Source organism: Pan troglodytes, chromosome 11, assembly GCF_028858775.2.
Source record: "Pan troglodytes isolate AG18354 chromosome 11, NHGRI_mPanTro3-v2.0_pri, whole genome shotgun sequence".
Taxonomy (NCBI): Eukaryota; Metazoa; Chordata; class Mammalia; order Primates; family Hominidae; genus Pan; species Pan troglodytes.
In genome coordinates, this window is record NC_072409.2 from 66,721,194 (window position 1) to 66,737,257 (window position 16,064).

At 40.6% G+C, this 16,064-nt stretch overlaps 1 protein-coding gene across 2 annotated transcripts in view; it reads left to right on the top strand.

Annotated features, from left to right (window-relative positions):
- PCSK5 (proprotein convertase subtilisin/kexin type 5) overlaps positions 1-16,064 on the top strand; it is a 465,695-nt gene that overhangs the window by 335,459 nt on the left and 114,172 nt on the right. For both annotated transcript variants that reach the window (XM_016960969.4, XM_520079.8), the window contains exons 22-24: positions 4,020-4,156; positions 9,517-9,723; positions 11,168-11,236. In XM_016960969.4, the coding sequence (XP_016816458.3) occupies positions 4,020-4,156; positions 9,517-9,723; positions 11,168-11,236 (413 nt within the window). The remainder of the gene's footprint in view (positions 1-4,019; positions 4,157-9,516; positions 9,724-11,167; positions 11,237-16,064) is intronic.

Sequence of the window (16,064 nt, forward strand, 5' to 3'; positions counted from 1 at the left end):
CTGTGATGCTAGGATCCTCATTGCCCAACCTAATTTCCCTGCCCAGTCCTGAAGGAGTTAGAGAGTCAGTGAACTAATTAAAAATATTTCAAAGTTACCTCTGTTCTGACCCATGCTCAAACATTGTATTTGATCTATTTCAATGAATTCAGAGAAAAAAATCTTTTTACTAGATTTCATTCTTTTAGAATATTAAAGCACCAAGAAATTACACTAAGTGCCGTTTTAATGGCTTTAATTAGGCCAAGTCAACAATCAGCAAAGAGGACCAGCTAACCCTGACATGCTGTCTCTTTCATCACAGTTCATGTCACACACACATCCGGGGGCCTTCTGGAATACTCAGCGCCAGTGTTAAGATCATCTCTGCCCAGCTGTTTAGCACTTGGTTCCACTGCATTCTCCCTTTCTTTCAGCCCTGTTTGGTCTAGAATGGTTCACTTCCTATGAAAAGGTCAAGAGCTGGCATGAGTTGGGGAGAGAAGCTCTTCCCCTGCAGAGATGAGCTTGCCTGGGCATCTCAGGAATCCATGAATTGGATGACTGGTGGTCCCAGAGATGCCTTGAGTTGGCTTTAACGAAAATTTTCATCAGACCCATTTTCTACTTTTATAGAGCAAAATATCTATTCTCTTCCACTAGGGAAAATTTGTTGGTGTCTGTTGAAAACTGTGGCCATTTGAAATGGGATTTTTCTTCAAGTTTCTTCGCAATATTTTGGGGGGAGGTTGGAGAATGTGGGGTGGGTCGTGCTGACATAACTCAGTGCCTTCACTTAAGCATAACTGTCTTCCCTATCTTTCTATCTTTAGAAACAATCATCCTCTTACAAAAACTGGAGATGTCACCTATGCTTTTGTTAGGGTGGACATGGAGGGAATGGTTTAAAGCATAATTATGTGATTGATATGTTCCTCAAATCAAGTCAAAAAGACAGCCCCTTTCCTACATAAACATGGAAGCGTTCTATATCTGCTTCCTCTCCTATTTCTGAGTGGTTTTTAATGGTTCCCATTAATGGGAGATTACTTCTCCCAAGACAAATGATTTCCCCCCCAAACCAATCTGTCATCTCATCTTGGACAGGGGTCCCCAAACTCCAGGCCATGAACTGATATTCGTTCATGGCCTATTAGGAGCTGGGCTGCACAGCAGCAGGTGAGCAGCAAGTGAACAAGTGAAGCCTCGTCTGTATTTACAGCCACTCCCCGTTGCTCATGTTACTGCCTGAGCTCCATCTCCTGTCACATCAGCAGCAGCATTAGATTCTCATAGGAATGTGAACCATATTGTGCACTGCCCATGTGAGGAATCTAGGTTGCGTGCTCATTATGAGAATCTAATGCCTGATGATCTGTCACTGCCTCCCGTCATCCCCAGATGAGACCATCTAGTTGCAGGAAAACAAGCTCAGGGCTCCCACTGATTCTGCATTACAGTTAGTTGCATAATTATTTCATTATATATCACAATGTAATAATAATAGAAATGAAGTGCACAATAAATGTAATGCACTTGAATCATCCCAAAACCATCCTCTGCCCCCTATTTGTAGAAAAATTGCCTTCCATGAAACTGGTCCATACTAGATTGTTCTCATGCTGCTATGAAGAAATACTTGAGACTGGGTAATTTATAAAGAAAAGAGGTTTAGTTGACTCATAGTTCTGCATGACTGGGAAGGCCTCAGGAATCTTACAATCATGGCAGAAGGCGAAGGGGAGGAAAGGCTCCTTCTTCACAGGGTGGCAGGAAGGAGAAGTGCTGAGCAAAGGGGGAGAATCCCTTTATAAAACCATGAGCTCTCGTGAGAACTCACTCACCATCACGAGAACAGCATGAGGATAACCGCCCCCATGATTCAGTTACATCCCACTGGGTCCCTCCCACGACTCGAATCATGAGAACTATAATTCAAGATGAGATTTTGGGTGGGGACACAGCCAAATCAAATGACAGTGCCTAGTGCCAAAAAGGCTGGGGACCACTGCTATAAAAGATAAAATGATGATGTACTTCACATCCCTTTCTCACTTGATTTTAGCAAGAAAATAAATCCCCAGAATAAACTCACCCCATTCTCTTTTTCAGCAGAACATTGAATAGCTTCCTTGCTTAAAATCCTCAGAAAGCTCTTCCACAGTTTTTCTTATAGAAAGATTTTGGGTTTTTTTGTTTGTTTGTTTGTTCATTTTAAACTAGCCACATCCAGACTATTCCTTGAAAAGTCTTCTAGCTCAGTAACTGGTGCCAGGGTGGGGCTGGGATATTCCCCTTTGGCATTAGTGCCATCCGCTAAAAATCTGGGCTGGGAGCACAGGCATCTCATTCTATGCCATGGTGCAGGGGATCTGTTTTGACATGGACAGCCAGATGTGTGTGAGTGTCCGTTTAGGACTGGGACTCATACTCTGCAGTGGACCAAAAGGATTGTTCATTCAATGGTGCTGCGGATGGTTAACAGAACATGAGGGCCTAGGAATCCAAGAGAGAGGTGGACTTCTGTCTTAGGTTGTCGGCTTGAATCCCATTCTGCCTCCAAACAGATGCAAATGACACAGACTTTCAGGGTGTGGGAATGAATGAGATGGAAGACTGCAAGTGACATACTATTCAGGATGCCTTGCCCCACCCAACCTTCTTCCAAACCTGGGATTGAAATGGCCCACCCCCCAGTTCAGGGTTGGTTCTAGCTCTGGAAACAGTGAAGTTTAAACAAGCCAGTGCCAATACAGGAACAAGTTGCTTGAGGCCTACACCTGACCTTTCGTGTGGTGTCCAGCATAAGTGGAGAGGAGTAGTAGAGAGAAAAAGACATCCTTCCCTTTCTTCGCAGGCCCACTCAGATGTCCCAGGCCTGGATGGCAGCATTATGCCCACGGGAGCTTGCGTATGCTATGTGCTCAGTGAACCTCACAATTGATACAATAACTGTTATTCTAAGGGAGCTGTAAGAGATGCCAATTTGATGTCACCTGTATTACATAGGAATCATTTAGCGAATTCCACAGTAATCCAGACTGTCACTGAGCAGCGGATCTCAAAGAGTGCTCACCAGACCAGCAGCACTGGCATCATCTGGAATGTCAGAAATGAAAATTCTCAGTTGCTTTCCCTTAAGACCCACTAAATTAGGAGCTCTGGGTGTGCAGCCCCCAGCTCACTTCATCTATTCATATTACCTATCTGACTCTTGCACTTGATAAACATTTTGTATTTTTCTGAACAGAATACTTGGATACAATTTACTTAGTCACATTTGCTCTTATGATTAGTTTGCAAAGAATAATGAAGCAAACTATAAAAATATTAACAATGACATTAGGATATATATTATATATATGTAAAACCAAAGTTTTAGAAGCCCATATACTAACTCACCTGTAATGCCCTTTGTAGGTGTTCACAGTAGGTGTTCATGGTCAGAAAAGGAGACTGCAGTACTCCATATCTCAGGAAATGTTTGCAAAACATGACACTCAAAATCAGAGTTCATTGATTACTTGCAGTATACACAGGCCAGGCTTCTAAGTAGCATCCGAGCTACAAAGCAGTGTTTTGTTTCACTCGTCAAGAGCCCTTGGAGCTGATATTTCCCTTGCAAAGCATGAGCATGCTGATAGATAAAGGAAGAATATTTTCTCCAAGGCCTCTCTCAGAGGTCCACTGAGTGTGTGGAAAGTTTAGAGGCCTCCATCTGACTGTTGGCTGGGTTTGGTTGGGGCCTATAATCTGGATTTCATCCCTGTAGGCACCAGTTAGCTTGTTTGGAAGCAGATTCGGGATTGTTTTCCCAGCCAGTTTCTGGCATGCTGGCTGTTAGGTCCAAATCTTGGGCCAAGGATGGGTACGTGACTAATATTTCACATGTTCTAAGATGATCACTCCCAGGCATCCCCCTTGTTTCTGGAACAATGAAGTCAAATCTGTCCAGCAAACATGAATACCACATGTTCTGATACTTAGGGCCACTCTGGAAAGTCACCCTGATGAATTCTAAAAGTCTGTTTTTCCTCTAGGATTTTTGATGATGGCCGCTGTGTTTTGAACTGTCCCTCATGGAAATTTGAATTTGAGAACCAATGCCATCCATGCCACCACACCTGCCAGAGATGCCAAGGAAGTGGCCCTACCCACTGCACCTCCTGCGGAGCAGGTGAGAGGACTGCTGCTCCTCCGTCTTCCTGACCCCAAACCTGTTCCTCTTCTGATGGCCATCATTTGGTTTGACCCAAAAGCCTTGTGTCTGGGGTTGAGGGTTAAGATCAGACAGCTGTTCACTGGAGAGCCTGTACAACCTTGAACTTTCTGCTTGCTGTCAGGACACAAAAAGCTTGTTCACCTTATTTGGGTGTAGACTCGGTGCCCTGGAAAAGATAAGAAAGCAGCTAAGAGATGCCTTTCCAGAGAAGGAGAGAGAAGGACATAGAAGCATGAGGTCAGACATGAGATAGACAGTGAAGTTAAGATTTGTGGAGGTAGAAGTGAAGACCTGGGGAATTAAGAAAGACACGTTCTGTCTTTAAGGGAAGTATGCCACTTAGAAGTTGCCAGAGCTCGGCAGAGCAAGGTCATCGTTTCAAATGATTACAAATGTGACCTTTTGTGTCCCAGATTTACCTGCACTAAAAGTTTCCTGCTGACATTGGATTCTATTTCATGCTCTCAAGGGTTCTCTGCATTCTGACCCTTGACTCCTTTCCAGCCTCAACTCATATGCCTGTCCCCTACTGACCTCATGTGGGCCAGATTCATATTTTATTTTTTTCTATATACTGCTTTTTAAATTTGAGTCAAATTTAAAAATTGGGACATTGCAAATAAAAACTTGAGGGTTTAATGTCTCTTGAAAATTCAAAAGATCTGCCAACACTGGACCTGCGTTTCCCAAATCATTACCTGGAGTCCAAAAGAGGCTGCTCTCCATCTCTCCCCAGTCCCCACCATTCCCAGTTGTCTCACTGATCCTGAGGCTGTCAGTTACCAGCATCATCATCCTTACATCATTTTTCTGGTGGAAGAGAATTATTGATCTTTATTCTTCCTTGAAATAAACCAAGAAAAATGAAGAACACATTGAGAGTACCAGGCATTTGCAGGAGATCAGGAGATAACACATTTCTGTATATAAATTCATTGCTTTGTGTTTCATGTGTCAAAACATGACAAATATCTGTCATATTTTACTTCTAGACTGCCTTATTCTGTTTCCTTCTTCATCTACAAGATGATGATAATGCTTACTTCTTTAAGAGTTTTTATGAAAATTAAATGACATGAAATGAGATAAAACAATAAAGCATTTAGAACAGGGCTAGCCACATGGTGAGCACTTGGAATATTAACTATTCTTATTTTTATTATTATTACTGTTATTGTTTGTAGCTGCTTACTCTTTTGAGCATTTGAATTTCTCTTGCTCCTAAGACTTCATTTGAGATGTTTCCACTTGTTGTCTGGCTGATGTCTTCCTATTCCATCTTAGTTTCAACATCATTTCCTCAGTGAGGGCTGCCCTAACCTCCTTGCCTAGATTAGGCCTTTACATCAGCAACCTGGGAACGCTGCACTTCCCCTTCACGAGCCTCAACACATTTGATGTCTATTTGGTCCATAAGTTTCTATGCCCCATAAGAGCATGGCATGGTTTCTACCTTGTTTCTGCTGTATTTTAAGCACCAGCACAGTGTCTGGTATATGGAAGGTTCACAATAAATAACTGAATGAATTAATGAGTGAATGGTTCAATGGAAGGAATGTTAAGACCAGCAGTCAGAAAATGTGGGTTCAAGTCCCGCCTTTGTTACAGACGAGAAGGTACTAAACCAGTCACTTCACCTCTTTATGCCTCTTCTTATTTGCAACAAAAAAAAGAAGAAGAAGTACAAGATGGCATCCAAAATCACTTTTACATCTCCATATATAGCACAAAATTAGAAAGAAGTTTAGATACCAAACAAATGTCTAGTCTTCTAACCATCCTACAACTACTTGGACCAATCTACCTATAAATGCACTGACATTTCTTCTATTTTTTTTTTCTATTTGAAATTGTGTTTAATCCATTATCTTAAACATTTATTGCATCCCTTCTATTTACAAGTTACTATGCCCTGAATGCCAGAGAAAATGAGATAAATGATAGCATGATACTCACCTTCAAGGAATTACAGTCTAACAAGGAGTTTTGTCCTCATATGTTACAAAACAAGAAAATAATAGATGAAGACCAAATGCATGGTAGAAATCCTATCCCAGATCAGAGAAGCAGCATCACTTCCAGCTGTAATGAGCAGAGAAGGCTTCCTCGAGGTGGAGTATTGTTTACCAAGCCCTGAGGTAGCTCTGCCTACTTGAGAGTGTGATGTCCTTAAGAAGCATTAGTGAAGCAAGTGTAGCAGAGACCTTGATAACACAGTGCTGAAGAAGATGGATGACTTAATTGAAGAAGTTCCATATCCATAAATGGAAGCTTTAATAAAAGGCTAAAAATCCTCCAGCCGGGGTGTCCCATCAACCTTCATAAGCCCGTCCTACCAATTTGTAGAGATTGCATCCCTTGTTTAATTGTGACTTCATTAAGGTTTAGATATGATGCCTTTTGGAAGTGTACATCTCCAGCTATATTGCTGAGGATTCACTCCAATTCTCTTCCAGATTTATTCACTACCAAACTACCCAAAGCTAAATTCCATCAATCACACAACAGCTACAGTAAGCAAAATATGGTAGTCAACTTCATCAAGTTTATTTTCAGAATCCCTGCACCTTTCTTTTATCCTTTCCAGCAGTCCTTTTCGCCTCATGCCTTCAACTCTCACCCTTTCTTTTCTTCTATGGACATCCAATATCATCATGCTGGTCCACCTTCTCACCTAACAGAATCAGCTGCCAAGAAATGCTCTGGTAAAAGTGAATTACTCTCCAGAATAAACAAAAGCCAATCCAAACTCTTGTCCCCTATTATCCCATTTGAACTCTTGTCACCTGTTTTCCCAGGAAAGTTTTTGGTGCCTAACAAAAGTATCAGCCCTTCTACCACTGGAAATAGCTTCGTCTACATACTATTATAATAATTTAAAGTTGAAGACCCTGGGCAAGTAGCCAAAAATTTATGCATGGTATTTACATTTCTGAGCTATCCAAATTATCATCCATAACTAATTGAGCAGGGCTACTCAAAATCTGACCGAATCTTGACATAGTCCTGGACCAAACCTGTTGGAAAAGCTGGTCATGGCCAAGGCATCTAAGTGACCTCCCTTTGTAGGTCTATGTATTTTAAACACTGAGACCCCCTGAAATCTCTGTTCTTTAAACCCAAATTATAACACCCAAAGAGGCACCTCAATAAAGCCATGTCCAAACAATAAAAATGGGATTGAAGAACACTGCCTTCTAAATCTGGGCCCGTCGTTGCTAATTTTTAAGATTGATGATCCAGTTGGATATAGGGGAAAAATTGAATATTGCCAAATTCCACAAATACATATTTAGAGCCTTAGACTCCCTCTAAGCATCTGGATCCTGAGTTGATGTCATGTGAAGGTGCAGGGGATGGAGAAGAGGTACACTTCCTCACTGCTCTCCCTCAAATCTTCCTACCTACACCAGAGAAATTGGGGAACTCTGAAAAAAAGATTTTTTTCTGAATGAGTCATGGTGGATGGAAATGGCATTTGCAAGGGTTTCATAAAGTGGCTGAGAACGTAACTTGGAAGGATGACCCTCTTGTGATCTTCAGAGATTCCAGGTTCCACCAGATCAGAGTCTTGTGCTCCACAATGTTGATCGATAGCTATAGAATCACCAAATGCACATTAGTCCTTCCAAACCCTCTTCTTTCCTTAGAGGATAATCTCTTCTATGTCTAATTTAGAAACAGCAGAATATTTTCTTCCACCACCTCTGTGGAAGCCCTTTTTATTTTCTTGGTCCTATGGGAACCAGTAGCCTTCTAGTAGAAACTCACAATTAGCAAAAAAGGTAGCTTGACAGCCCATAATCCAAAAGCATGTTTTAAAAATTGCATTTCAGGCGAGGCACGGTGGCTCACGCCTGTAATCCCGGAACTTTCGGAGGCCAAGCCAGGCAGATCACTTGAGTCCAGGAGTTCAAGACCAGCCTGGGCAACATGGTGAAACCCTATCTCTACAAAACATACAAAAAAAAAAAAAAAAAAAAAAACGGTTGGGCATGGTGGCACGCACCTGTAGTTCTAGCTACTTGAAAGGCTGAGGCGGGAGGATCACTTGAGCCCAGGAGGAGGAGGTTGCAGTAAGCTGAGATCATGCCACTGCATTCCAGCCTGGACAACAGAGTGAGACCCTGTCTCAAAAAAAAGAAAATGTATTTCAACTATGGCTTTGAATAAATAAGAAATATTATGATAAATGATGTGAAAGTGCCATGCTCACAGGTAAAAAATAGTTAAATATCGGCAATTTCACGTGGGTCAATTTAACATTATACTGACTCTCAGTTTCTGCACTTGCAACATGGGGTTAGTGCTATCTTTATCCACAAATTCAGCAGCCTTGCATCTTGAAGGTCAATGATTTTGGATCTCCATGTGGTAGATCACATGACGAATGAACCGTAGACCTGGTTATTCTGAGTAACACAGATCAGCTGCTCTTCAGAGGCAGGGACATATGGGAAATCTGATTCAGAGAAGATGGATACCCCGAGCACACTCAGCACAAAAACTCCAGGAGGGTGGGAGTAGGAGACCTCTAGATGCATCAGTAGTCATCTTATTGTTGTTTTTGTATTCCTAACGGATTAGAATCCTTTGTAACTAATTGTGATGCTTTGTAACTAGTTAGACTTTCTCATTCCCTCCAGAAACAAATTCCCATGGTCTGTTAGGCTGTGGGCACTGCTGATTCTTTCCTTATAGAATCCAATGTTGACAGAAGTCAGGAACCCTCAGGAATGCACGTAAAAGAGTCAAAGAAGGGTGCTTGGTCTAGTGCTTCAGTAAGCTTGTCATTATCGGCATTGGCAGCTCTGCAGAAATTCAGACCTTAGATGGTTAACGCAAGCATGTGACCGATAACAATTCAAAATCATTTTAAAAGATTGCACTTTCATAAAAAGTGTCGATCATTACGCATGTGTTTATTGTCATGGGCTCTCTATAGCCCCCAGGTCTGAGAGCTTTCACAGATACCAAAAGGAGCCTTTGGGAAAGTTAAACACATTTTGAATTGTAGTTAAACACAATGTGAATTGTAGTTATTCACAGAGCATCGTTTTCCAATGACATCCCAGATAGCAGTCGCTGTTCACTGAAATATATAAAATATTGGAAAATAATTCCCTGCAAGGAAAACTTCTCAACTACAAGGATGTAGCTATTGCACTTTTCATTAAATCCATCCTTACATCCCTCATCCACTAGGAAAAAAGCACTCAGTCGCATCTTTTTAAAATATAATATCTTACATTATAATAGCTTCATGGCTAACTTTGTACATTTTCCCTCTTTTCGTTGCCCCTGTAACTGATCAGACAACTATGGCCGAGAGCACTTCCTGTACCAGGGAGAGTGTCAAGATAGCTGCCCAGAGGGCCACTATGCCACTGAGGGGAACACCTGCCTGCCCTGCCCAGACAACTGTGAGCTTTGCCACAGCGTACATGTCTGCACAAGATGCGTGAAGGGCTACTTCATAGCGCCCACCAACCACACATGCCAGAAGTTAGAGTGTGGACAAGGTAAGCCTGCTCCTGGGCCCTTGCCCAGCACCCAAACATGGGAGGAGGGGCTGCGCCCTGGATGTCCTGGAGACTTGAATTGCCTTCCTGGCTTGCATGTCAGCACTTGGGATGATTTTGGGTGACTCCCAACCCTAGTGGGAAGAGAGGTAACTTTCTCTCTCCCTCTCTGTTCACACGCCCTTTCTCTGGGTTTCCTCAGATATAATCCAAGGTCACAGGAATGCACTTAAGTGTATAGAAAATTGGCCAGGTGCAGTGGCTCATGCCTGTAATCCCAGCACTTTGGGAGGCTGAGGCAGGTGGATCACTTGAGGCCAGGAGTTCAAGACCAGCCTGGGGGAACATGGTGAAACTCTGTCTCTACTAAACATACAAAAATTAGCCAGGCATGGTGTTGCATGCCTATAATCCCAGCTACACAGGAGGTTGAGGCAGGAGAATGGCTTGAACCCAGGAGGCAGAGGTTGCAGTGATCCGAGATCACACCACTGCACTCCAGCCTGGGAGACAGAGCAAGACTCCATCTCAAAAAAAAAAAAAGAAAAAAAAAAAAAGAAAGAAAAAGAAAATGATCTTGGCGGGTGGGGGGATTGTGGACAGGATATAGGTGAGAGAAAATAAAATTAGAATCCAAAAGTCTAGGTCAACAGTTTTCTCCTTCCCAATTACTAGACATGAGACCCTAGGCAAAACTCATCTAATTTGCCCATGCCTTGGTGTCTTCATCTGTCAAAGGAAGAGCACAGCATCAAGACAGAGTGGCTTTGAGAAGCCAGTGAGGACCAGCCTAAAACCACTTGAAAATATTAAAATGTTCTGTGAATCGTATGTGTTATTGTTATTGCCCAGTTTCTTATCTTTTATGGGAAGAAGGAAATTAAAAAACAACACTTATAGTTTCGGCTCTCTTCTATGTAAGAATGCCACGGACTGTTATTGCCCTGCTCTGTATAAGAATTATGCCTGGTCTGGTGCTGAAGAGAGCTCCAAGACATTTTTAGAATAATTAAGACACTCAATTCTGTTTCTCCTTAATGTTTATGAATGTAGTAAAAGATTTTAAACTTTTTTAAAAAGTGTTTAGTAGCACAGATAGAAAGAGAAAAAGAACCTGTTCATTTACATACCCAATTCCATTTTCCCAGAAGCAGAGCTGGCTTCTTTAATAAATAAAATCAATGAGCTTGACTTCAAAATGAGCTGCATGGCATATGGTCCAACCTGGTTCTCTTTGTACCCAATCAAGCTGATTCAATCCATTCAATTAATAGAAGGAGATTAAAAAGTAGAAACCACATATATCTTTGAGGATGGTTTTGGGCTTCATAATTGCTCTACGATTTACTTTAAAATAAGCTACACACGAACATATTTTTGTAGCAATTAACGTGTCTCCACTCAATGGAAATGAGTTGTGTTTTTCACTTCTCTGTCTGTGTAGGTGAAGTCCAAGACCCAGACTATGAAGAATGTGTCCCTTGTGAAGAAGGATGTCTGGGATGCAGCTTGGGTATGTCCTCTTCCTTTGTCACCTAAAGAGTTGAAATAGCTAAGTCCTTTTCCACACATCTTCATCCTGTCATTGCCCCAGCAGGCGCTCTTGTCATTGCTGTCAGCCTCAGTGTCACCATCAACGTCTTAAGTAGGCTTTCTTCAATACAAACAGGATCATGTGAGGAAATACTTGCTTTTGAAGCAATGAATGGGTTTCTTGTCTTTATGAAACTCAAGTTTAGAAAAGGAGGCCATGGCACCTTTTCCTCTGGTTGTCAATGAGTTTTTGGGGCTTACTGACCAGCAACCGCATTTCAGGTGCCTGAGACTCAGCCTCTCCTTAGCTTCTCAAGGTGACACATTTGGAAGATTAACAGTGAATGAACTCAAGCAAAGAAATACCTAATTCCTCTAACTCACTTGATGTGTAAAACACAGAAGTTTGTGGGTAGAGGGAGGGAGGGTTTCCTTTATAAAAATGACTCTGTTGGGCTGGGCATAGTGGCTCATGCCTGTAATCCCAGCACTTTGGGAGGCCAAGGTGGGTGGATCACCTGAGGTCAGGAGTTCGAGACCAGCCTGTCCAACATGGTGAAAACCCATCTCTACTAAAAATACAAAAATTAGCTGGATGTGGTAGCAGGCACCTGTAATCCCAGCTATTCGGGAGGCTGAGGCAGGAGAATTGCTTGAACCCAGGAGTCGGAGGTTGCAGTGAGCCAAGATCGTGCCATTGCACTCCAGCCTGGGCGACAGAGCCAGACTCCATCTTAAAACAATAAAAATGAAAATAAAAATGACTCTGTTGCTTGGAGCCTAAGACAACCCTTAGAGAATCAAGCATCGTGGTAACAGTGGAGTTGAATTCCCCATCATGCAATGCAAAGCATTTGTCATTCTCACGTGTAACTCTTTAATTCAAGTCAGTGGCTCCTTCTTTCTTCCCTTCTCACATGCCTGCAGGAGATGATGGAGACAGTTTGTTAACCACATGGCACCATTGCATTGGCGATAAAATGAAAAATAGAGAGGTTACTGAATTCCAGGATTGTTTCTTAATGTACGTTTAGGCAACATATAAAAAATAATTCGCATGTGTGATCTTTGAAAGGAAACTCAACTGAAAAGTTCATGGAATAATTTTTCTTCATGGAACTTCCATGAAGCCCAGGGATTGGTTGACTAATCAACCACTGAAGCTTCTAAAACTTCAATGTGGGCACAAATCACCTGGGGAATTTGTTGAAATGCAGATTCTGATTCACTGGTCTAAGGTGGGCCTGAGAATTTGTGTTTCTGACAAGTTGCCCAGTAAGGCTAATGCTGTTCTATAGAACACTCATGACATTACTAGGGGTAAGATTGTGCCAGAATAAAGCAGACTTTTTATTTGCCTTACCCAATGGATTTTCTTAATTTTTTTCTTACTAATACATAATAGTTTTACATATTTAGGGGATACATGTGATACTTTGATATTTGCATATGATGTGTGATGATCAAGTCAGGGTAACTGGTATAACATCACCTCACACATTTATCATTTCGTTGTGCTAGGAATATTCTAAATCTTCTCTTTGAGCTAATTTGCAATTAATATTTAATATTATATATGAATTATAATTTATATTGTGGCTATCACCACCACTCTTTGCCTTAAATGGAAAAGATACATTTTCTATAATATCTGTAACTAGAAAATACAGTTTCTGGAAGCTTAAATACCATTGCCCCATTATCTTCCACTATAAAATGATGCTTATATTACTGGATAATAAAATCTCATAATAAAGTTAATAAACACTTAAGAAGAAAATAAAATTTAGAGTCAGATATTTAAGGGTAAAATGCTAATTACCTGGGAAGCAAAAAATAAACCTAGGCATAAATAATAAAAGTACTGAAGTAAAAAACTATAAGCAAATTCCAGTGTCTGTCTCATGTGAAGTGATAGAAGATGAGTTTGCACAGAGCAATGATGAATGTTTTGATTATCTTGATTTCACTGTTTGCCCATTTCAGATGTATTTTCCCATTAAGTTTCACACCCCAGCTAATTTCTGTGGTCTTCTCTGGCATCTTTGCTGTTGTGTGTTGTGTGCCCATACTAGCATCTTTGTGCATCTTGGAGGCGGGTTGTGTGTAATCTAAAATCTGAGGTTTGGGCTCTCTTGGATCTGCTCAGTGATGAGAGTGGGGCAAGTCTACCCAGCAAGATACACATAGAGAAAAGAAGATCTTCCTTCCATAGCTTCAGGACACCTTGACAGGAATGTATGAATGTGTGTGAACTCCTTCAGGATCAGTGAGGATCTTATCATGGAGGTGGGAACAGTGACAAGAAAACCATGGTCACTAGGTGTTTGCATTGGCCTCATTCTCCACTTAGCTGACCCAGCTAAAGATGAGACCAAGGGGAAGTCACTGGAAACGGACTCCACAGCAGACACTGACCCTCTGGGGACTCAAAATCCAAAAGACTCACCTTGCAAAAAAGGATAGATTAGGAAGTTTGATTTACTTGATTTACTTTACAAAGCGCTATTAAGCTCTTCAGTCCATTCATTACTTAAGAAACTTTGTCTACTGTGTGCTGAGTGCTCGCCTTGATGGGGAGAATTTCAAAGATGATATGGCTGTGATCCTACTATAAGGGATAGCAGGATCTGTCCCAAGTGATACACCTGGAATGAAACCTCTTAGAAGACAACCTGCCAGATTAGAGACAGGTATAAAGTGCAGTGACACCACCAGAAAGGGTCACAAGACCATTCTAAATACCTCTAATTTCTCATTTTAAATTCTAAAATGCCCTTAATTTATAATATCTCTATGTATTGGGCCTCATTTATTCTTGGATAGACTTGGCTGAACCCAATTGTCACCTTATTTCTGAACCCTTTGTTGATCTCTCCAATAGAATAAATTCTCCCTTTTCTAGTTTCCCTTTATTTGTTAGGCCAGTGAGAATACCTTTTAGAGGTGACTAGTGTAATATTTGCTATGTATACCCCTTTCTGCCTGGACACTAAACTACCTGAGAACAAGCTCTTTGACTTATATGCTCTGAACTAGCAGAGTGCCCAGGACATAATAAATGTGCAATTAATGCATGAATGTTTGTTGAATTGAATTTGAGAATTGCCCAAATTCAAAGCAGAGATGAATGGCTTAGGATACCCAGGGTCTTAGATTTGCTGTTTTCTCTAATCAAACTTTGTTTATGAACCAAGAAGAAGAAAAAATAAACCATACAATACAAAAATAAATGATTTTCGCCAAGTGCAATGGCTCACGCCTATAATTCCAGCACTTTGAAAGGCCAAGGTGGGCAGATCACTTGAGCCCAGGAGTTTGAGACCAGTCTGGGAAGCATGGTGAAACTCTGTCTCTACAACAAAATACAGAAAACTAGCCAAATGTGATGGCATGCACCTGTGGTCCCAGCTACTCAGGAAGTTGAGGTGGGAGGATCACCTGAGCCTGGGAAGTCAAGGCTGCAGTGAGCAGTATTCATGCCACTGCACTCCAGCCTGGGCAACAGAGCAAGATCCTTTCTCTAAATAAATAAATATTTAAAATTAAAAAATGATTTTTCATGAACTATTAGAACTGTAAGGAAGCTTTGATCAGACCATGGTTTAAGTTTTATAATTTTAAAGAGATAAATACAAACTTGAAAAATTTGAATAATTTACTATGGATTTCCCCAAGATTCCTCCTGTGAGAAGGGACATCATCCTTTGGAGAGAACTTAACTTTATTCCATTTTAATAATGTAGATTCATCTCTGGGCCAGGTCTAGACAATCTCTAGGGGAGTCAGAGAAAAGTGAAATCAGTCATTGTGAGACATTTCATCTACATTATGTAATAATTAGCTGTTGAAAATCCTGGGTTTTTTTTTTTTAGCTTTGTATTCCTTTCCAGCTATTTAGTGAACATTAATATCTATCTTTTATACCTAATTAAAAAAACCCTCAAATTCCAGATTAACCAGAATCTCATCTATTTCCTGGGTGGACCTAGCTATCTGTTATTCCAAGGAAAGATTACCAAAAAGGGGGCAGAAAACTAAACTCATGACCAAAAATGATTGTTTCGTCTGGAAGAAAGTGTTGAATTAAATACTTTGAGACGAAATAAGGATTTTTTAAATTATGAGATTCCATTTTTCTTCTTTGTCAAGTTGTAAACAAATAGATAACATTTTATATAATACTATTCTGCTCCAAGAATATTTGATGTCAATTCTTTCTCTTTCTAACCAGTATCCTGAATGGAAATTTTAACTAGTAAGATAAATCTAAGTTTTAAATTACATTTCTTCACTAGCTGAGGATAGAAGTAAATGGAGTAACTTTTACCTAATGTTTTGAGGCACGTTTTTTGTTTGTTTGTTTGTTTTAATTTAGGGAATGTAGCAATAGCTATGACTCTTAACTATAACCTGAGATCCAGACATCTTAGATTATATACCATTGACTTGATGATTGATTTTAATCAAATTACATAAGTTGTTCTTACTTTTCTACCTCATCAATAAATATAGTGGTTAATGTGCCCTTGTTTTAACTTAGAAAGAGATCATGAAAATGTATCGGTATTTGCAGATTGAAATGGCTCTCTCCACTCTTGGGATAAAACATATCCAAATTTAAAAATTGTAAGGAATTGCAAAAAAAAGAGAAAGGCTATATAAATTCACTGCCAAATAAGGGGACAAATATATGCACCAAAAGGATTTTTAAAAAAAAGAGAACCTCTGGGCACTGAAGTGTTCAAGGAAGGCTTTTAAGAAGATGGGAGTTGAGGTGAACATTAGCGTTTACATAGAATTTAGAC